This window comes from Hypanus sabinus, chromosome 4 (assembly GCF_030144855.1).
Source record: "Hypanus sabinus isolate sHypSab1 chromosome 4, sHypSab1.hap1, whole genome shotgun sequence".
NCBI lineage: Eukaryota > Metazoa > Chordata > Chondrichthyes > Myliobatiformes > Dasyatidae > Hypanus > Hypanus sabinus.
The window spans coordinates 171,126,540-171,150,327 of NC_082709.1; the positions used below are offsets into that span (position 1 = coordinate 171,126,540).

The 23,788-nt window shown below is 40.6% G+C and overlaps 1 protein-coding gene across 3 annotated transcripts in view; it reads left to right on the forward strand.

Annotated features, from left to right (window-relative positions):
* dyrk1aa (dual-specificity tyrosine-(Y)-phosphorylation regulated kinase 1A, a) overlaps positions 1 to 23,788 on the forward strand; it is a 166,338-nt gene that overhangs the window by 133,228 nt on the left and 9,322 nt on the right. For 2 of the 3 annotated variants that reach the window (XM_059968783.1, XM_059968784.1), the window contains exons 6-9: positions 17,877 to 18,024; positions 19,780 to 20,066; positions 21,212 to 21,358; positions 22,762 to 22,941. In XM_059968783.1, coding sequence (XP_059824766.1) covers positions 17,877 to 18,024; positions 19,780 to 20,066; positions 21,212 to 21,358; positions 22,762 to 22,941 — 762 coding nt within the window. The remainder of the gene's footprint in view (positions 1 to 17,876; positions 18,025 to 19,779; positions 20,067 to 21,211; positions 21,359 to 22,761; positions 22,942 to 23,788) is intronic. The other variant, XM_059968785.1, reaches the window with a different exon arrangement.

Sequence of the window (23,788 nt, forward strand, 5' to 3'; positions counted from 1 at the left end):
GTAACAGTAAACACAGAATGGATGTTGATAGCTCATTGTTAATAAACCGCTGGCACATTGAATTCCAACAGCATCTAGTCAATATTCATAGTATGCATATTATTAAAGTTTAAAGTATCACACAATTTTCAGGCTGTGTAAAACTTCCTTGCTTAGAACAATGCAACTGTAAAAGCAAAATATTAGAGGGAATGGTGTCGCTCTGGTTCAAGAGTTTGAGTGGTAATAACAGTGTGCCATGGTAGTGTGGAGATTAATGTGACACTGTTACAACTTGGGACATTCCGGAGGTCTGAGTTCAATTCTGAAGCTGTTCTGTAAGTTGTCTCTCTGTACTGCCTCCATGTGGAATGCTTGGGTTTTCTCCAGGAACTCTGGTTTCCTCTGACCGGAGGTACTGAGTCAGTTAATTGGTCAGCTCACACACAAAATGCTGGAGTAACTCAGTAGGCCAGGCACAGTCGACGTTTCGGGCTGGGATCCTTAATCAGGACCGGAGGGGGGAGAAAGGTTAGTCAGAATAAGAAGGTGGGGGGGGGGGGTGAAATAAAAAGCTGTGAAGTTGATTGGTAAAAGGGATAAAGGGCTGGAGAAGGAAGGTATCTATAGGAGAGGACAGAAGGACAAGAAGGACAGAAGAAAGACAAAGCGGAGGAACACGGGGGGGGGGGTGTTATAAGCAGGCAAGGAGATAAGGTGAAAGAGGGGAAGGTTGAAAGCTTTGGGGGGGGGGGGGTCATTACCGGAAGTTCGAGAAATCGATATTCATGCCATCAGGTTGGAGGCTACTTCATAATCAGGTTTATTATCGGTGGCATGTGACGTGAAATTTGTTAACTTAGCAGCTGCAGCAGTTCAATGCAGTACCTAATAGAGAAGACAAATAAATAAATCAATTGTGTGTGGCCTCCGTCGGTCGTGGTTGACCATGGGTACTGCGCCTCTGGTAGTCACTGGTTTGTTGAGCAACGTCAACTGTGGCTATTGAGGCTGATCCTGGAGCGGTAGGCTCTGCCACAGTTGCTGCATGTGTAGGGCATCATTGAATTGTTGTCCGCTGTGCTCTTCGTTTAGTTCTCTGCCCCTGAAACTGACTCAGGATCACTTTTTCGCCTTGCTCTAGGTGTTGCTGAAGAGTACTTCGCCATTTGTTGCGGTCATCTGCTGTATCCTCCCAGCACTCTGTGTTGATTTTTAAGGCTTTCATGTCGTGCTTGCAGAGGTCCTTGAAGTGAAGCTGGGACCAACATTCCTCTTCTCTGTTGCTAGTTCTCAGTAGAGGATGTCCTTTGGCAGTCTACCATCCTTCATACGACAGACGTGGCCTAGCCAGCGCAATCTGCCTTGTCTTAAAAGTGTGAAAATAAAAGCGTGAACATTGTGGGAGGTCCAGCACGGGAGAGGATCTCAGAGTTTGGGACTTCTGTCTCTCCAGGTGATGCCGAGGATGTGGCGAAGCATGCGCAGTTGAAAACTATTGAGCCCTCTCCTGTTTGGAGTAGATGTTCCAAGTCTCGCTACCATACGGAGGGTGCTGATAACACATGCAATGTCACAGCAGTCTTGGTCTTTGTAGCGAGTTTCGGATTCTCCCAGACCCACGAGGAGAGTCGAGCAAGGATCAGTGTTGCTTTGCCAATACGCCTATTGATTTCAGCATCGAGGGAGAGAATGTCGCTAATGGTCGACCCCAAGTATGTGAACTCATGGACCACTTCTAGATCGTAATTGTCGATGGTAATGACTGGTGTCTCCACTACGTTCTGGGCAAGTTAGATTTGTTTTATTTAGGCTGATGGTAAGCCCAAAATCCTTGCATGCCTTAGAGAAGCGGTCCATGAGTGTTTGGAGTTGCTGTTTGGTGTGTGAGATTATAGTAGCATCATCGACAAAGAGCATGTCATGTATTAAGATCTTTCGCACCTTTGTTCTTGCTCTCAGGCACTCAGGGTTGAACAGCTGCCCATCAGTCCTGGTGTGCATGGAGATGCCTTTTGTCGACATCCCAAACACATGCTTCAATAGCACAGAGAAGTTGCTGAATAATGTTGGGGCCAACACGCATCCTTGTTTGATTCCACTACGAACAGTGAAGGGTTCTGATGAGCTTCCATCGTACTGAACAGTAGCCCTCATGTTGTCATGGAATGACTTGATGATACTTCAGAGTTTCGGGGGACAGCTGATTTGAGGAGAATCTGAAAGAGCCCATCCCTGCTGACAAAGTCGAATGCCTTGGTCAAGTCAATGAAAGCGACATAGAGGGGTTACTCAGACCACATCTCTGTTTTGCTAATCCCAGCATACAGACTGCTCATCAGATGCTCCAGACCAGTTCTGAAGCAGGTGAAAACCTGTCCAGCAGCAGCCATCTCTGCTCTTCAAGGCTGCTTTGAATACACTGACTGGCACATGTTCAGGGAGGCTGCAAACGATGGTGCCTCTACCAACTTAGGAGTACACGGCATCAGTGACTGGCTACATCAGCAATTGCATCGATGACATCACTGTGTCCAAGACCATCACTATACGCACTAACCAGAAGCCATGGATGACAGCGGAGGTGCGTGCACTGCTGGAGACACGTGACTCCTCCTTCAGAGCAGGTGACAAGGCAGCCCTAACAACAGCGAGGGCCAAACTGTCCCAGGCCATCAGAGAGGCAAAGCGTGCACACGCCTAGTGAATCTACAGCCACTTCCAGGACGGGGCGTCATGCGGCGTCTGTGGAACGGCATTCAGGACAACATCACTTGCCTGTGCTGGTGATGCCTCCCTCCCAGATGCGTTGAGCAACTTCTGCGCTCATATCGAGGCAGAAAATGCGGTGGTGGCAAGGAAGACCATTCCTTCTCCCAGTGACCAAGTGCTGTGGCTTACCGTGGCCGATGTGAGGGAAAACTCTATGCAGAGTCAACCCACAGAAGGCTGCTGGACCAGACAATATTCCTGACAGAGTCCTCAGAGGATGTGCAGACCAGCTGGCATCTCACTGACATCTTCAACATCTCCCTGAGCAGCGCCGTCGTTCCAATGTTCTTCAAGGTCGCCACCATCGTCTCAGTTCCGAAGAAGTCTTCAGTGTCCTGCCTCAACGACTACCGTCCCATTGCTCTCACATCCATATCATCATGAAGTGTTTCGAGAGGCTCATCGTGAGGCACATCAAGACCCTGCTGCCCCCCTTACTGGACTCACTGCAGTTTGCATATCGTCCCAACCGCTCAACAGACGGCACCACCTCCACCTGGCCCTCACCCACCTGGACAAAAAAGACACATAGGTTCGAATGCTGTTCATAGATGTCAGTTCAGCATTCAACACAGTCATTCCATAGCACCTGATTGGAAAGCTGAAACTGCTGGGCCTGAAACCTCCCTCCGCAACTGGATCCTAGACTTCCTGACTGGGAGACCTCAAGTCAGTCTGGATCGAGAGCAGCATTTCCAACACCACCACACTGAGCATGGGACCCCCCCCTCCCCCCAGGGCTGTGTGCTCAGTCCACTGCTGTTCACTCTGCTGACCTATGACTGCAGCAATACGCAGCTTGCATCACATCATCAAGTTCGCTGATGACATGACAGTGGTGGGTCTCATCACCAAGAATGACGAGTCAGCATACAGAGAGAAGGTGCAGCGGCTAACAGACTGGTGCAGAGCAAACAACCTGTCTCTGAATGTGAGCAAAACAAAAGGGTTGGTCGTTGACTTAAGGAGAGCACAGAGCGACCGCTTTCCGCTGAACATTGACGGCTCCGTTGAGATCGTTAAGAGCACCAAATCTCTTGGTGTTCATCTGACGCAGAATCTCACCTGGTATCTCAACACTAGCTCCATAGCCAAGAAAGCCCAGCAGCATCAATACTTTCTGCGAAGGCTGAGATAGATAAGTCCATCTCCTACCCCCCCCCCCCCACCCCCCAATCCTCACCACATTCTACAGAGAGTGTATCGAGAGCATCCTGAGCAGCTGCATCACTGCTTGGTTCGAGAATTGTACTGCCTTGGATTGCAAGACCCTGCAGCGGATAGTGAGGTCAGCTGAGAAGATCAGTGGGGTCTCTATTCCTGCTATTACAGACATTTACACCACACGCTGCACCTGCAAAGTTAACAGTATTGTGAAGGACCCCATGCACCCCTCATACAATCTCTTCTCCCTCCTGCTGTCTGGGAAAAGGCTCCAAAGTATTCATGCTCTCACGACCAGACTGCAACAGTTTCTTCCCCCAAGCCATCAGACTCTTCAATGCTCAGAGTCTAGACTGATATCTACATCATTTATTATTATATTGTAATTTGTCCTCTACTGTGCCTATTGTCTTGTTTATTAATTATTGTACTGCTCTGCAATGTTTTGTGCACTTTATGTAGTACTGCGCAGGTCTGTAGTCTGGTGCAGTTTTTAGGTTGTTTTACATAGTCTAGTGTAACCTTGTGTGGTCTCACATAGTGTAGTGTAGTTTTGTGTTGTTTCCTGTAGCACCAGGGTTCTAGAGGAATGTTTTTTCATTTTTACTGTGTACTGTACCAGCAGTGTATGATCGAAATGTCAATAAACTTGACTTGTTCCCTGCACTTCTGGAGTTGACGGAGTGAGAAAATCATGTCAGCAGTTGACCTTCTTGCACAAAAACCACATTGGGACTCAGGGTAGACCTGTTCTGCCAGAGTTTGTAGACGTGCTGGAGCTACACGAGCAAAGACTTTGCCGACGTACTCAGGAGGGAGATACCTCTGTAGTTGTTGCAGTCATCCCTATCACCCTTGTTCTTGTACAAAGTGACAATTTTGGAGTCGCGCATATCCTGTAGTTGTTCCTTCCTTCCTTCCAGCACTGATGGAGGACCTTGTGTAAAGGTTAGAGGAGTGAGGTCTTGCAGTGTTTGATCAGGTTTGGAGGAATCTCATCATTGCCAGGGAGCTTTCCCTGGGGCCAGACTGTCAGTTGCCTTGTAGAGGTCCTCAGTGGTTGGTTTGGAGTCGAGTTCATCGATGACTGGTAGACAATTGATGGCATCAATGGCTGAGCTAACAACATTTTCCCTTGAGTAGAGCTCAGAGTAGTGTTCTATCCAGCGTTCCATCTGCTTGCTTTTATCGGTGATTATTTTACCACTGGATGACTTCAGGGGTGCTGTCTTGCTCTGCGATGGGCCAAGAGCCTTCTTGATACCATTATACATCAATCTGGTGTTGCCTGTCACAGTTGCTGTCTGAATGTCCTCACTGAGCTTGAGCCAGTACTCATTTGTGCGCTGCCTTGCAGTCTGTTGGACTTGATTTTTGAAAAAGTGCCTTCTTGATAACTACATCAATATATTCAATATACACGTTTCCCCCACAATCTGAAGGTAGAGTGTTCCTATGAAACCGTTTGTAATCCGAAATGTTGTAAATTGAAGAAGCAATTACCATTAATTTATATGGGAAAATTTTTTGAGCATTCCCAGACCCAAAAAAATAACCTACCAAATCAAAGCAAATAACACATAAAACCTAAAATAACACTAACATATAGTAAAAGCAGGAATGATATGATAAATTTGCACCCTATATAAAGTAGAAGTATTGTAGGTACGGTGTCGTTTCACTGATCAAACTCGGGAAGGCAGCAAGCCAAAATCGTTTTGGAGAAAACAAATCGGCACATACACGCATATGTGCGCACATGTACACACAAGCGCAAACAACTGCCTGCACAAGGCTTCACGGTCATTGTAGTCTTTCTTGGGGTAAACACACATATAAAGCGGGCGTCTTTTTTTCTTAAAAGCGAACATCCTCTTTGGTTAGCGAAAACAGGTACTAATGTAAGCGAGTTGTTGTAAAGCGAACACTCGAAAAGCGGGGGCCACCTGGATTGGGAACAGGTTAGATCAGGCATGGGCAAACTACGGCCCGGGGGCCATATGCGGCCCTTTAAGCTTTTTAATCTGGCCCGCAGAACTTGATGAAATTATATTAATAAACCTTGTTAACGTTTTTTCCCCGCAATTCTGGCGTTTTCCCAATAGATGACGCACTCTATAGACATTGACCTTTGTTGAGGTGCAGCATATTACTCCACATTTGCGCTTTACTCTTTGTTCGGCTCGACCTATTTGTGTGAACAGGTGTTCAGCGTCATGAACATCAACAAAGCCAGCCACAGATCCAAGTTAACTGACCAACACCTCAGATCCATCCTGAGAATCGCCACAACAAAACTAAATCCAGACTTTGATGCGCTGGCTAAAAAGGGAGACCAACAACACTGTTCCTACTGAAATTAAAAATAAGTTTCTTCGTTGTGTTATGTAAAAAATGCATTTGAAAATATTTTTTTCAATAAGCCTTACATGTTACATGTCATTTCTGTTAAGTGATGGACATGAGTAGTGCGCAGGCGCATGTACGTTCTCAAAATAAAAAATGCGCTGCAGATCAAATAACGCGCTCCGCATACTGGTGCGCTGTCACTGTTCTGTCCTTGTGCGGGTCGTTGTTGAGTTTTGGCACAGGGGACAATTGAATAAGAAGGAGCAGGACAAGTAGACCTGCATCTCCTACCATTTTTGAAATAAAGACAGTCAGGAGGAGAGTGATGATGATAATATCTTGAAGGATAACAGAATTTTCAGTGCTTTAAAATAATAACTGTTACTATTAAAAAAAAGCTGTATTTTATTCATTTAATTTTCAGTGTTTTAAAAGTCATTTCAATAAATAGCTAAATACCATGGGACTTCAAAGACAGATATTTTGTTATAATGCATTTGTTCATTTTCAATTGAAATTAAAGCACATGTTTTCTACATATCCCATGATATTTTATTTTCTCTTATGAGGTGTATTACCAAATCACTCCGTCCATCTGCTCCTGGTCCGGCCCCCCTGTCAAATTTTAGAACCCTTTGTGGCCCACAAGTCAAAAAGTTTGCCCACCCCAGGTTAGATCCTCAGATCTTGACACCCAAGAACTTGAAACTGCTCATTTTCTCCGCTTTTGATCCCTCTGAGGATTGGTATGGGTTCCTTCGTCTTACCCTTCCTGAAGTCCGCAGTCAGCTCTTTTGTCTTACTGACATTGTTGGCCAGGTTGTTGCTGCGGCACCACTTCACTAGTTGGCATAACTCACTACTGTACACCCTTTCGCCACCACCTGAGATTCTACCAACAATGGTTGTATCAGCAGCAAAGTTATGGACAGACTGTAAGGTGTTGCTCCTCCAACCTGAGTATGGCCTCATCCCAATAGTAGAAGAGCCCATGGATTGACATTTCGAAATAGGAATGGCACGTGGAATTAAAATGGGTGGCCGCTGGGAGATCCCACTGGCCAAGAGGAACCCTATCTTTGGTGGAGTGGTGGGAGGATAGGGTGAGGGCAGACATGTACGAAATGGGAGAGTTGCAGTTGAGGGCAGAGTTGATGGTGGAGGAAGGGGAAGTGTTGGGGGTTGCTTGGGAGCCGTAGTTCAAAGGGCTGGAAAGGCTTTCTCTGAGCTGTATCACTAAATAAATAAGTTCCTGAACTTGGTGGTGTGTGTCCTGAGGCTCGTGCATTTCGTTCCTGATGTCAACAACAAGAAGAGAGCATGACCTGAAAGGTGGGTTTCTTCATGATGTATGCTGCTTTCCTGTGATCGATAGTGGGGAGTGCTTACCTCTGATTGGCTGGGCTGTATCCATTACTCTTTGTAGGCTTTTCTGTTCAACGATATTGGTGTTTCCTTACCATGCTGTAATGCAATCAGTGAATATACTCTCCATCTCACATCCGTTGAAGTTTGTCAAAGTTTTAGATGGCATACTGAATCTTCACAAACTTCTAAGAAAATAGGGGTGCTGCTGTGCTTAGTTTGTAATAGCACAACATACTGGACCCAGGACAGATTGTCTGAAATGTTAACTGAGGAATTTAAAGCTGCTTTCCGTCTCTGGCTCTGAACCCCCCAATAAGGACTGGCACATGGGCCTTCAGTTTCCTCCTCTGGTAGTCAATAATCAGCTACCTGGTCTTGCTGACATTCATTGAGAGATTGTTGCTCAGGCACCATTCTGTAATTTGCTCAATAACCAGGGGCTTATTCTATCTGATTTAACTACTGTATAGCTCAGTTTTCCAGTACTATCTTTTCAGCAAATTCCATCCAGTATTTCAACACCTTTCTTTGACATGTCAATGGTCTCGTCTTTGGTTAAGTGATATTTTTAATTAGGTTCTTAATGAGCACTATTCTGTGAGTAAATTTTTATGGATTTGAATGGCTTATTTCCTTTATTAGGAGAGATTTATTTGCAATTGAAGATCATGTCTTTCAGTCTTTGTAGATCTTTAGATAGTTGAGGAAACTAATTCTGGGTGTCTGTGATCTTTAGAAATGCTGGCGTGTTAATGTTCATGGCATTGTGATTTGCACCCCTCCTCTGGTGCTGTTTAGCCTTAAGGTGGTGTCTGCTTTAAACTAGTTGGCACTGCGCTGAGCCATAATTTATTCCTCCAGTCATCATACCATTAATTGTGTTTGATGCTAACCTTGTTCTGTACAGAAACTTTTGACTCACTTTTAAACATCAATCGTCAAAAGGTTGGGAGAAAAGAACCTCAAGATTGTTCTTACCCATCTACATGCAGAGTCTAGATGCACATTCTTATCCAGATAATGGATCTGGATGGGAATATCATACTTCAAAAGAGCAAGGACTTCATGCTGGTGTCCACATCTTCAAGGGGAGTGCGTATGTTGGGCCTGACATCCACTAGTGTGTACCTTGGCATAAGAACTGATGATGGAAGCTGTCATGTGGCATTAATAGATAGTCCAGGTTTTGAAGTAGTAAAGAAGAGTAGCCAGTTCAACAGCCCTATAAACAAGGACTTTTATCAACATTTGGTGATATGTTTTTGTCAAGACATGTGTCATAGCTTGTTGGAAGCAGTACGATGCTGAACTACAGTTACAGGTTGTTGGGAGAGTTGACTGCAGGGATATGGGAGTTGCTCCACATATTGCAAAATCACTACTTTTCTGATGTTTGGCTGGCCTAGAGGATTTGGGCAGATTACTTTTGTCTTGATGTTGAAGGATATGTAAATCTTCCACGTGCCATCCATGCAGATGGGGTGATGCAGCAATATGAGTAGCTCTTTCCAGAGGTCAGCAGTGAACTCTCGAATAAACCATTGATGAGTGAGCATTGCTTGTGCATCTCTGCAGAATGAACAATCATAGACTATTGACTGCAAACTGAAGGTCATGGTCAAGATTTTTTTTTGTTATGGGCAGGAAATAACTAGAATTAACAATGTTCTACCTGATCATCATTTACTTTATCCAGCTGTGGTATCTAGTACTACTTCTGGATAAGGTCAGTGATGACACTGTGGTAGATGGGTCAATCATGCAGTCTTGTTTGACCTGAGACAGGTGCATAAGGCATTTTATTACAACTCTTCTACTGATCAAAGTTTAAGTTAGCGTCTTATGCACAGGTGCAATGGAAAAACTTACAGAAGCATCTCATACACACCGCATCATATAAGCAGCATTTATAAGAAAAAACAAATGTTATACATAATTTTTACAAGAAAGAACACAATTTGAACAATGAAAACAATCCATTTCAATGAAGGCATTGAAGGCTGATTAACAGAGCCTCCTAATTTAAGGAAGTTAAACTTTTTAGATGTGTTTAAAAAAAAGGGAAAGGAACAATTCCTGATTTTGTTCCTACTTTTTTTTTCTTGGATTTGCTTGGCAAGCTGAATATAGAATCTACGGCTAAATTTGCCCCCCCCTCCCCCCGTTCTTTTTTCATTGTCTTCTCTGTCCCTTTTTATTTTGTTTATTCCCTGTAGATCCTGTCATTTGCTTGCTGTTAATCTGTCATAAGTTCTGTTTTATCATTATAAATTTGCTTTTCAAGAGTGCTTATTGGAATGTATGTCAATACCACTTGAAATTCCTCAAAGGCTGCATTCTGTTCAATTAGAATTTTGCTTACAAAGCTTTGGTCCTATTTTGAATTTACCCTAGCTCCAACTGACAACCTTCGAGAGTTTTAATCTGTTTATAACTTTTCTGGACCTTAAGTGATTGTTGCTCACTCAATGTTCTCCAATGGTATTTGTCTCCTTGGTCTGTTTCATTCCTGAGAATTAAGTAGAGCAATGCCTCCTTCCTTTCTTGGCTTGAAACTAACAGGTTATGAAAGTTGTTAAGAGGATACAAGGAAATGTAAGTGGTTAAGTGAGTGAGTGAAGCATTGACTAATGGAGTTTAGCGTAAAATAAATTGGGGGTAAGAAATGATGATCAGAGATTACAGAGTTTCCAAATGCAGATGAACTTGGGAGTCCTGGTGCATGATTAATAAAAGTCTACCATGCAGGTATAGCAAGTAAAGAGGAAAGCTAACATTCAATTGTGTGCTTTTTCAAGGGGAATTGAAAGTAGAAAGTAGGGAAGTTTTGTTTCCGATGATCGGAAGATTGTTTCCGATGTTGGGGAAGTCCAGAACGAGGGGTCACAGTTTAAGGATAAAGGGGAAGCCTTTTAGGACCGAGATGAGGAAAAACTTCTTCGCACAGAGAGAGGTGAATCTGTGGAATTCTCTGCCACAGGAAACAGTTGAGGCCGGTTCATTGGCTATATTTAAGAGAAAGTTAGATATGGCCCTTGTGGCTAAAGGGATCGGGGGTATGGAGAGAAAGCAGGTATGGGGTTCTGAGTTGGATGATCAGCCATGATCATATTGAATGGTGGTGCAGGCTCAAAGGGCCGAATGGCCTACTCCTGCACCTATTTTCTATGTTTCCATTATGAAGGGCATTGATTGGAAGAGATCTGGGGTACTTTGAATGGATTTGTTTCCTTTTCTGAAGAATTATGTAAATATATTAAAGCTGTTCAGATAAGGATTACCAGAATCACCTAAATTGCTTATGGGAAAGGGCTGGACAGGAATGGTTTGTATTCTTTGAAATATAAAAGAGATAACTTAATTGACATGGAAAATCCTTAAGGGTATATGTGGAGAGGATGGAGTCTCTTGGAGGATCTGGAATTAGTGTCTACATTTTTAAGAAGGGGGGGTGTTATCTATTTAAGACAGCATAAAATTTTGTCTCATGTGTATCATTGGAGTTCTCTTAAAAGCTGTGTGGAAGCAGTCATTGAGTATTTTGGAAGCAAAGGTGGATATCTGGTTGATAATCTTAACCTTTGTTATGTGTAAACAGGGATGCAAAAAAATGCTTGATCTTTTTAAATGGGAATGTAGAGTGACCTACATCTTTTAAGAGTCATAGTCATCTTAATTTGCATGTTCACATTTCAAAAGCTGTGCTATGTGTGCTCTTAGTATGTATTAGATTCTGTTTGCTTAGTTGTCTTTATTTTTTATTAGTTTAACCAATGTCTCTATGCTTTTCCTTCCACACCCCAGCCAAGTCTCCCATAGTATTAGCAAATTTTCCCAAGGACAATTGTCCCTTGTCCTGGGAACAAGGGTGCAGCACATTTATCTCCAAAATCCATCCTCCCAACTGGTGGCTGAATCCCAGCCATGCATTCATTGCATTATTCTCTGTAACTGTAAGGGGCTTACACATGGAGAAGCATTTGATGTCTCTGGGCCTGTACTTGCTGAAGATTAGAAGAATCATTGAAAGACCTTGATCTTGTGGACGTGTAGACAGTAATTTCAATAGTAGGAAAGTCTAGAACTGGAGGGCACAGCCTTTAAATGGAAGAACCCTCCTTTAGGACAGGTGAAAAGGAATTGCTTTAACCACGGGTGGTGAAGCTGTGTAATTGTCACATGTGGCTGTGGAGGCAAATTCACTGGGTATATTTAAAGCAGAGTTTGATCGATTATTGATTAGTAAGGGTGTCAAAGGTTACAGAAAGCATATGATTGCGATTGAGATGGAATATAAATCAGTCATGATGGAATGGCAAAGGAAATTTGATGGGCTGAGTAGCCTAATTTTGCTCCTGTGTATTATGGTCTTAAGCTTGCCAGCTTCTGACAAAATGAGTAACCTGGAGATCACTAGATTTTCCAGATTTGCCGCTTAAGAGTTTCTTAAAATCTGCTTGTCAGACCTGGCAATTGGTATGAGGCTACAGACCTTGTACTGATATCTGTGTGAATCAAGATCTTTGGCTGGATATCTTTATTCCACAGAATGTTTTACAGTCTCTTTTATCTTTGACCATGGTGTATAAATGCATTGTATCATCATCTGTGGCTGTAGAAAAGCTTGTTCATTCCTTTAACTATGGTATTCTTCATATCTATCATTTTTTGAACATTTCTTCTCTCCGCCAATGCACCAGAGCAATGGTGGTGCTCTGACATTAACATTGACTATAGTCTTTGGTATCACCTTTTCAACTAAATTATTGTCCAGAAATCTTGGGTTTCCAGGAACAGCTGTTTCTACCTTTTTGTTGGTCTGCACTCTTAAACTGACAATTGACATCAAGTGCATTCCTGAAGTATTCAACTTAGTGGATGTACTGCAGTGATGCCATCTGCTATAAAGAGTGCAAATACAATTCCTGAAGGATGGTGCAATCAACTTTAATCGGAACTTTAAAAGGGCAATAGGGCATGCAGTCAGGACAGGTTTGTAGGTCTATATGGATGAAAGCTTTTATTATTTAATTGTACCTTTCTCTCAAACAGCTGTTGCATTCATGACAGACACTTAGATTCCTTCTGCAGAGACTAATTTTATAAATTGAGAGTAGTTTTCTTCATTGGAGATTTGTATCACTAAGTATTGCAGTTACTAAGTCACAACTAATGGTGGCAATGTTTTACTGTTGGGAGCAAGCCATATTTATTCAAGTTCTCCAGGTCTTGGGATCACAGATGCAAGAAATTGCAGCTACTGTAATCTGGAGCAAAAAAACCCCCAAACTATTGGAGGAATTCAGCAGGCCTGGCAAAATCTATAGAGGCAAAGGAATAGTGTTTCAATTCAAGATCCTGCATTTTCCCATTGTTTAGTATTGTAGCTAGCTCACATTTTTCTCTGTTTCTTGATGCACTATCTTGTGATTTTGAAAAAATAACATAAAAAAGTCTTCATGATTCATCTCCATTTTCCCATTGTATGATTTTGGAAGCTAACTTTCTTTGAACCCAAGTTAGGACAGGATTTGATGGATAAACAATATGTGCATTTTGCATGTTCATCAGTGACATTACAGTTGCTCTCATTTGAGAATACAAGATAGAGGAAACCACTGAGATTAATTTTCCTATTTGTAATTTGCTGAATTAAGTTAGATTTAGGTATTTCATCTTAGTTGTACACGTGACTGCTTTATGTGATACAAGCTCAATTATGTAATTCCATTGCTGTATTATATAGATATATCCGATCAGAGAATCATAGTACAGCACAGATACATGCCCTTTGACACAGTGAGTTCATGCCGACCACAGTGTCCATCCAGTTAGTCCCATTTTCTGCATTTGGTCTTTATCACTCTAAGCCCTGCCCCTTCACGTGCCTATACTTTAAACATTTTTTTCTTGAAATGATACTATTGTACCTGGTTGTTCCATATCCTCACCGTGTATGATAGAATTGCCACTCAGGTCCCTAATAAATCTTTCCCCTTCACCTAAAATGTGTGCCTTCTAGTGTTTTGGACTCCTCTACCTTGGGGAGAACACATTTATAATTTTGAACATTTCTATAAAGTCACCTTTCATGCTTTTATATTCTAAGGAATAAGGACCTAGCTTGATGAACCTTTGTCTCTAACTTAGGCCCTCTAGTCTCAACAGCATCCTTGTAAATCTTTTCTGCTCTTTTTTCTAGTGTGATATATCTTTCCTGTAATGGTGACCCAAACTGCAAGCAGTCCACTACAGCCTCTCCTATGACGTATACAATGCAACATAATGTCCCATTTCCTGTACTCACTGCCCTAGTGATAAAGGTCACTGTGCTAACAGCCTTTTTTCATCACTCTACTTGTGATGATGTTTTCAACAAACTATGCACTTGTATTCCCATGCCCATCTCTTTGATTAGATTTATCCAACCATCTGTAGTACAAGTTGTACTCTGGCTTGCATCACCCCATACTTAGTGAAATCTGTTTGCCCCTCCTTGACCAAATGAAAGCTCAGGATTGCTATCTGTGCCATGTGCTAGTGAGGCCAGAAATAGGAAAATCATACAGTTTAGGAAATGGTGCAAGAGGGAGGCTTCAGATTTTTGGATCATTTGGCTCCCTCCCAGGAATGTTGAGATCTGTACAGAGGGGATTGTTTGCACCTGACCTGGAGAAATACCAATAATGTTGTGGAAAGGTTGCTAGTACTGATGGTGGGGATGTGGGTGCTAGGGTGCTTGTGAGTAAAGATGTTGTTAAGCCTTCATACCAAGTCAGAAATCAAAAGGTTGAGTGTGGTGAGAATACTGTTCCGAGTTATGTATATTTTAATGCAAGGAGTTTTGTAGAAAAGACAGGTGAGCTTAGGGCATGGATCTTCATTTTGAATTACGACATTTGTGAGACTTGGTTGCAGGAGGGGAAAGACGAGCAACTCAATGTTTTAAAGTTTTGTTGTTTAGATATGATAAAGCAGGAGGGATTAAAGGGCGAGGGGTGGCATTACAGGTAGGGGAAAATGTCACACAGTGCTCAAGACAGGACAGACTGGAGAGCTTGTCTATTGAGGCTGTATAGTTGGAACTGAAGAATAAGAAAGGGATGACAAAGTTAATGGGATTATATTATAGAGACCCAACAGTCCGAGGAGTGAGTTTTTAGCTAAGGTAAAGAAAAATGAGGTGTATGGCAGGCATAGACTCAAGTACCTCATTTGTTCCTTCCTGCCAAAGAAATGCAAGAGAGCACTTGAGAAGGAAATCAAAAGGGCTAAAAGAAGGTATAGGGTTGTTCTAGAAGACGAGGTGAAGGAGAGTCCTAAGGGCTTCCATAGTATATCACGGGTAAAATCCTCCCAACCACTGAGCACATCTACATGAAACATTGCTGTAGAAAAGCAGCATCAGTCATCATAGATCCTCCCCATGTAGGCCATGCTCTTTTCTCAGTGCTGCCATCAAGTAGAAGGGACAGGTGTCTCAGGACTCGCACTACCAGGTTAAAGAACAGTTACTACTCCTCAATCATCAGGCTCTTGAACAAAAGGGGGATAGCTACGCTCATTTAAGGACTCTGTTATATTATTTCATGCTCATTATTTATTGATATTTACTGTTTATGGTTAACTTCTATAGGTTTGCTAAGAATCTATAGAACGTTCTATAGATTTGCCCACAGAAAAAGAATATCTATGAGATGGGAGAGATCTTAAATGGATTCTTTGCATCTGTATTTACTTGGGAGACAGGCACAGATTCTATAGAAAAAAGTAGCAGTGAGGTCAGGGACTATGTAGGGATTTCAGATGAGGTGTTTGCAGAAGGAATTGGCAGTTAGGGAGAAGGGGCAAAGAAGTGGCAGGTGGAATATAGTGTAGAAGGAATAAAGAGATAGACTATTTACTAAATGAGGCGAAAAATCATACTTGGGAGACCTTGTGCAGAACCGGTGGTGAGGAAGGCATATGCAATATTAGCATAATTTCAAGAAGACTATAATACAAAAGTGAGGATGTAAAGCTGAGGGTTTATAAGGCATTAGTCAGACCGCATTTGGAATATTGTAAGCTGTTTTGGGCCCCTTGTGTAAGAAAAGATGTGCTGGCATTGGAGAGCGTCCTGAGGAACCAGATGATACTGTGGGTTGATGAGTTACTTTGAGGTGAATTAAGACTAACATTAAAAGCATTTTTCTTTTAAGTGCAGTAAAAGTTCACCAGAATGAGCCCAGGAATGAGTGGGTTAACATATGAGGAACATTTGATGGTTCTGGCCCTATAGGCACAGGAGTTTAGAAGAATGAGGGGGGGGTTTCATTGAAACCTGTTGACTACAGATAGTACCAGAGTTACGAACATCCAACTTACAGACACCTTGTACTTACAAACCAGGAAGGAGAACGTTGTCCACCATTTTAAGTCAGATCGCGATGCTGTCCGCCATTTTAAGTTGGATTGCTATGCCGTCCGCCATTTTAAGTCGCTGCCGTTGATGCTGTGTTGAGTGTTTAACTTCGTATTTGACTTAAATTTTTCTTAGTAAGATTCACCCTGACCCCCACCCCGTTCCGGTCGGCTGGTGGTGCAGTGAGATCAGCGTCGGGGTCGAGAACAGAGGTTTCCGAGTTCGGTCCAGTGACAGACCTCTCCTGTGCCGGGTTGATGTCGAGCTCATAACTTGACCTCGTAAAAAAAACACTCCCACCCCCAGTTTAAATTCCCTTGCAGAATATTGTGGATGATCAAATACCCAAACCCAGCTCAATACCCACATTTAGCCTGTCTCAGTGCGGTAGTCCTTGGGAGCCGGCAGAGCTTGGGACCGCCCGCCCGCAGTGTTTCTGTTCTATTGACGGGAAGCGCTCGCGATTGAAAATGAAGTGGCAATAATAAAGCATTTGGAAAGACGTGAAACGGTCATTGGAAAAGCATTAGGCTATAGTCGTTCAATGATTGGAACAATTTTAAAGGATAACTGATAAAGTGAGAATAATGGAACATGTGAAAGGCCCTGCCCCAATGAAAGCTACAATTATTACTAAGCAACACAGTGGTTTAATTATTGGAATACATACATTCCTTAAATGTTTTATATGCATTGAAAGGTAAAGTATATACTATATACTAAGACAAAAGTTTGACGAACTGATGCTAAATAATATCGGATGTACTTGTTCCGATTTGAGTACAAATCCGACTTAAAGACGGACTCAGGAATGGAACTCATACGTAACCTGGGGACTGCCTGTATTGAAAGGCGAGAGAGAGTGAATGGGTAGAGGATGTTTCCTATAGAGGGGGAGTCTAGGAGCAAAGGGCACAACCTCAGAAAAGAGAGACATCATTTAGAGCTGTGATGAGGACAAATTCCTTTTAGCCACAGGGTAGTGAATCTATGAAATTCATTGCCACAGATGGCTGTGCAGACCAAGTGATTGGTTATGTTTAAGATTGAGGTTGGTAACTTCTTGATTAATCAGGATGTCAAAAATAACGAGGTGATGGCAAATGAATGAAATTGAGAGCAATAGTAAATCAACTGACAGAATGGTGGAGCAGATTTGATGGCCAAATTCTGCTCTTGTAGCTTCTGTACTTACGATTGTGTTTTTGGTCTGCTGTCGACAATGTCAGATTCAAGTGTTGATTCTGTTGTCATGTCACTGGTGATTTTAACAATTTACAAGGCTCGTTTCAGCATTTATTTATCTTTGATGTTTTCTACATTCTACTTTCTGCCTAATTATAATATGTCATAACCTTGCATCTGTATAGAAACATAAAACACAAAACACTGTTTACTTCTGAACTTACAGTAGATAGTTGTCAGGGAACTGAATTGGGTGTGAAGTACAATTTGGGTATGAAAGCAGAGAGCATATTTGCATGTGTTCTAATTAATAAATTTTAAGCTAACATGTTCAAGCCTTTAAGTGAGTAATATGAAGGCAAATAAAATCCACAAATCTTTCATATTTTCCTTGAACAATTTTATACATCGCCACTCTTTGGATCTCCTGGCCTATGTATGATATAGGGGCAGTACGGTAACATCGTGGTTAGCACATCATTTTACAGTATAGGCGACTCAGTGTGGCTGGAAAGGCCTATTCCACACTGTTTCTCAATAAAAAACATAAGCTCTTGTCTTGAAAGTGTGTGTTTTCATTTGGAATAGTCTTATAAACAATAATATTGCTGCTGTTGTCATTTTTACCAAGAATTTTGCTTATTCTAACTTGCAGGTTGTCAAAGCATATGATCGTGTGGAACAGGAGTGGGTAGCAATAAAAATCATAAAGAACAAGAAGGCATTCCTAAATCAGGCACAGATTGAGGTCCGGCTGCTTGAGCTGATGAACAAACACGACACTGAGATGAAATACTATATAGGTAACAAAAGACTTATTTGAACCTTACAGGCAATTGTTTACAAATATTTGGGGGGGAGGGAAATCTACTGAATTTTATCTGATACCGATGAAAAATAATGTTACTAAAGTATTAAGCATTTGGAATGTTGTTTATTATCATACAATGTGAGGTATGAATATTAGGATATGGTTGGGCTGATACAGCATATACTGAAATGACTTTTAGCTCCAAGTGTCTCTTAGATCTGTGATTTCATTATGTACCAAAAATTGAGCCTTAATTTCACATTTGACTGTATCCTGTTTAATGTGGTGTTGTATGTCTTGGAAAAAATGTTCAGAAGCTTCTGATTTTTAAAGATAATCGCCACTCTAGTGTGAAGTAAATTGAAGACCAACATTTTTTTGAAATTTCCTACATGAATTTCATAGTAGTATTCTCTAGCTGAATTACAATACTATAAGGAAAACCAGAGATGAGCGTCATTTATATTTTCCAGTACTTTAGTTTCAGAGCATGTGCTGGTTGTTCTTGGTAAAGTAAATGCAAAAAATGTTAGAAGTATTCAGCAGGTGACCCATCATCTGAAAAGAGAAAGAGAAATATAGTGATCCAGAACAAACATCTTCCGTTAAAACTAGGAATGTGTGGAAAACTAGTCAAGTTGCAAAGAGTCTGAAAGAGGAATGTATAGGATTTTGGATAAACTCAATATTCCTGATAGGGTGAGATCAAAGACTTAAGTTTTTCCAGAACTGTCTGGTCAGTTGATTAATGGGTTAGATTAGAGAGAAAACAAACAAATAAACAATGCTGTTAAATATGGGTCAGATATTTATTAGAACCTGAAGTCAAATGGAAGTTGCTGGAAATGCCTATCACTTCAGGCATTGTCTATGGAGCAATTTAAAAGAAAGTTAATGTTGTAGCTGAATAACCCAACAATAGAACTGGTCAGTTCTGATAAAATTCGAAAAAACAGATTACCTGAAACAATTGAATTCTATATTGAGATTTGAAGGGTGCCATTTTCCCAGATCAAAAAATAGTGTTGTTCTTCATTGAAAGAGCTTTGGGGGTCATGAATCAGAGTAGAAATGGGATTATAGAGGATTGAAATGACCAGCAACTCAAGTGTGCGGTCAGCCCAGTGGATTGGATGGAAATGCTTTACAAAGTGTTCCTCCTATTTACGTTTGGTTTTGCAAGTGTGGAGAAGACAGTGTATGGGCACCAAATACAGTGCACTGGTTAGAAAGAGTGATAATGTTTATTTTCTTTTTCAGCAACATGTGTAATTAATGGTTCAGTCCACACAATGAATTTGTAACTTAAATTCTTTTCAAAGCTATGCTGATGTATACATTTTAAGGAATGTTCTGAAATAATTTATTTCACAGTTGTAAATAAGAAGGCATTCTTACAATTTTACTAATAGAGAAACAAAATGGTAAAATTCCATCACTGTTGTCAAGTATAAAATAATTGATCAATAATAGTAATTCTCTGCATCATCATCTGAGTCGGCATATGTCTAAATCAAAATATGGAGAAATAATTAATAAAAAAGTGGTGGAAGTATTAGGAAGGTTAGGCAGAATCTCTGAAATGGGGAAAAAGTCATGCTTTACATTGATTCATTTCTGTCAGGAAATCTTTCAGTTGTGTATGTTAGCATTTGTGTGGCATCTACAGTAGTCATTGATTTATGTAATAGATTTGTTTTAGAAAAATTATATGACTGGTTAAATGTATTATTTATTCCCTTTACAGTTCATTTGAAGCGGCACTTTATGTTTCGAAATCACCTCTGCCTTGTCTTTGAGATGTTATCCTACAACCTGTATGATCTGCTTCGCAACACCAATTTCCGTGGTGTTTCTTTGAACCTCACGCGGAAATTTGCACAGCAGATGTGCACTGCTTTGCTCTTTCTTGCTACACCAGAGCTCAGCATTATTCATTGCGACTTAAAACCTGAAAACATCTTGCTGTGCAATCCCAAAAGGAGTGCAATCAAAATAGTGGACTTTGGAAGCTCTTGTCAGCTTGGTCAGAGGGTGTGTACCATTATATTAACATTTGTATAGGTTTTGCTGTTGCTTCAATGAGTTATGAATATGATGCCAATGCAGTTGATCTCTGCATGACTTTGAAAAATGAATCCTGACTTTATAGTAACTGCAGGAAATTGATTTGTTTAGAGTTGAAGATGGGTTTTGATAAGTTTTGAAAAAGGTATGCATGATGCCAGATGAAGGAACTTTCTTGATGTATTTGACCATCAGAAATGCAGAACTGGCAGATCTTCCAAGCAGTTGAGAGCATAGCTGGAGGGCAGTTGAAACAGCTGAGATTTTAGGGAACTTAGATGTATTACTGTAATTGGATAGAATCTGCTATGGAATACTGTTTTCAACCTTAACAGCTTTAAATTTTGCCTTTTACTCAATGCAAGCTTAGATTCCGATACTATTTTTTTATCTATTGGAAAATTAAAACTAATTAGCAAAGCATTTTGTAATACTTACTGTGAGAGAATTCACTCATTTAGGTAATCTGTGAACCAACATAAACATTGGTTAAAACCTAAAGTACTAGATGAAAAATTTATTGGATAAATGTTCTTTTATTTAGTGTTTGGTGGTGATTATAAAATGACATAGCACAGAAACAGGCCCTTCAGCCAGTAAGTTGGGATTGACCATCAAATGCCCATTCGCACTGATCCCATTTTATCCTTCCCACTTCCTTGTCAACCACTTGACTCTCAACTCTCATCCAGACTGTAGGGCCAATGCACAGAGGTTAATTAACCCCTTGATCCAGTTTATTTTTGGAATATGGGAGGATTTAAAAGAAACCTACCAATTCATGGGGAATGTGCAAACTATGCATTCCGGAGATTGGGTTTGAACCTGGGTGTCTGGAACTGTGCTCCAAGCTCTGCTAAATTAGAACTTTGCCACCTTAAGTTTGTAACTCTTACAAAATCAAAGCATTTTTGTTGCCAGTTTTCCTTAGTTTAACTTGGACATGTGAAAATTTATTCCAGTGACCCAGTAATGCAGTACACAAGTTTGAGATTACAATGCAATTATTAAACATGAATCTGCAGCTTTGATAGGATATTCTTAAATGCAAGACAAAAATAGATTACTGTGCACTTAGTAGTTCCTGTATTAACTGTGTTAATCTTTTGTAGATATACCAATACATTCAGAGTCGTTTTTACCGGTCACCAGAGGTGCTGCTGGGAATGCCCTATGACCTAGCTATTGACATGTGGTCGCTAGGTTGCATTCTGGTGGAGATGCACACCGGAGAGCCACTCTTCAGTGGTGCTAATGAGGTAGGCAAATAACTTTAAAAGAAGATTGTATCAAGTATCTGGAACACTCTCAACATTTGGCTTTGAGTCAAGCTTTATTCTTTGAGTATGTGGAACCTCCAAAGCGTGGTTTTTTTTATCAAAGGTCATTTCATTAAACTGTAGAACTATTATTTTCTTAATGGTATATCTAAATTTACACATGATGGCTGAGACATATGGTGATGAGAAATGTTGAAGTAATACCTAAAAGGCTAAAAATAAGTTTAGTGAGTAGGCAAAGATCTGGCAAATGGTATACAATGGGAAAGTGTCCATTTTAGTAAATAGCACATTATTTGAATGATTGAAGCTTTGTGAATCAGAATCAGATTTAACATCACCACATATCCAGCATATGTCATGAAATTTGTTGTTTTGTGGCAGAAGTACATTGCAATACATAATAAAACTATATGATAAATATATATAAAAATAAGTACTGTAAAAAGAGAGGTGAAATAATGCTGAGGAAGTATTCACGGGTTCATCGTCCATTCAGAAATCTGATGGCGACGGGAAGAAGCTGTTTCCAAAACATTGAATGTGTGTCTTCAGGCTCCTGTACCACCTCCTTGATGGTAGCAATGAGAAGAGGCATGTCCTCGGTGATAGTGGTTTTCAGTGATGGACGTCGCCTTATTGAGGCATAGCATTTTGAAGGTCTCCTGGATGCTGTGGGGTGCTAGTACCCATGATGGAGCTGGCTAAGTTTACAACTTTCTGCATCTTTTTTCAATCCTGTGCATTGGCCCTCTATACCAGATGGTGATGCAACTAGTTAGAATACTCTCCATGGGTCTTCTGTGAAAGTTGAGAGTGCCTTTGGTAACATAGCAATTCTCCTCAAACTCCTGATAAAATATAGCTTTGAGATGCAGAGGAATCTGGATGTTGTGATGTATGATTTTCAAAAGGCCAGTAAAAACGTACTGCAGGTTATAGTAAAACTAACAAATTATTGACTGAGTAAAGCTATATAGACACTATATAAAATAGTGCTAGAAATATTCAGCAGGACAGGCACTATCTGAAGTCATTAGTCAAAGTTAAATTATTCTCCCACCAGCATTTTCTGTTTTGGATTTTCAGCTTCTGCAGTCTTGGCTTTTAGAATACAGATCATCAGTTCCTTTGATTAACTGTGATTTCACTTAAGCCTAAATTTAGAAATAGATGAGGCTTCACAGCTTAATTTCACACTAACACTGTGCACAAAATATTATGCCCTTTCTACTGAAGGTCATAAGTTGGCTTTTGTTTACTCCCACAGTGAAGACACATTGACCTAATAAGTCCACAAAATATAAATGTAGCCTTTTTGTTTGAGGCCTGCTCAATTCTGATTTTTGACATTACCTTTTCTCTTCTCGTCTTCTGTTTAGGTGGATCAAATGAATAAAATTGTAGAAGTTCTAGGAATACCCCCATCTCACATCTTAGATCAGGCTCCCAAAGCTCGGAAATTTTTTGAGAAGTTATCCGATGCATCGTGGACAGTGAAGAAGACCAAAGATGGCAAGAGGGTGAATATCAAGAGTAACATTAAAAAAATTGGAAACACAGTAAGGACTTGAACTTATTTGATATATAATTACTAGCTGCATGTGGCAACTTGGTGTATGTTGGGGTTTTTGTATCAAGCTTGCTTTAGATGGTTTAGTGTCTGTATTGTCAACTTCATTACCACTTTCAGCGACACTCAGAATTACTAAACCCAAGATCAAGTGGCTTGGTCTGAGTATAATTATTAGTATTTAGACTAAAAATATTTTCCTACTTTTTTTACTTTTATATTTTTAATAGTTTTATTCTTTGCACATATCATCTTAATTGTTAATGATGAAGGAATTTTTTTTAGCAGCCATAACCTCATACTTAAGTTAAAAATTAAACCACAAATAATAAATTACACTCTGAATAGAAAGATGTGATTTTGTCTTTTTGTTTAAAATGTGTATTTCCATGGAAAGAGTTCAGAGATCTTTTTATGCTTCTTAGTAGATGAGTGATATTGCTAAGTACAGTGTTTTTTTTTAGCACTGGTAGACAGACATTCTCTATTTATGGGGGGGGGGAGTAATCTATGGATATGTCTAAATGAGCAATTTAGGCAGGAGATTTCTAAATTAAGTAACTACTGCAGATTTTTGATCTTTGCAGCAATCAAAATCTTGTATTGTGCCATCCCATCTCTCATGAATAGGATTACCTCTAGCAATCCACTTAGAATTTTCAAGTGAAACAAATCTTAATACTGTTCAGAAGTGGTCTTAGTTTTGATGAATGTGATATTGAGGATTGTGGCCATAGCTGCAGCATGGAATACACATTTAACCAAATGTAATTCAGTTGTATTTTCACATTTGATCTATTATTGTAAAAATAAGCGCCATATAATTATATCTTAAA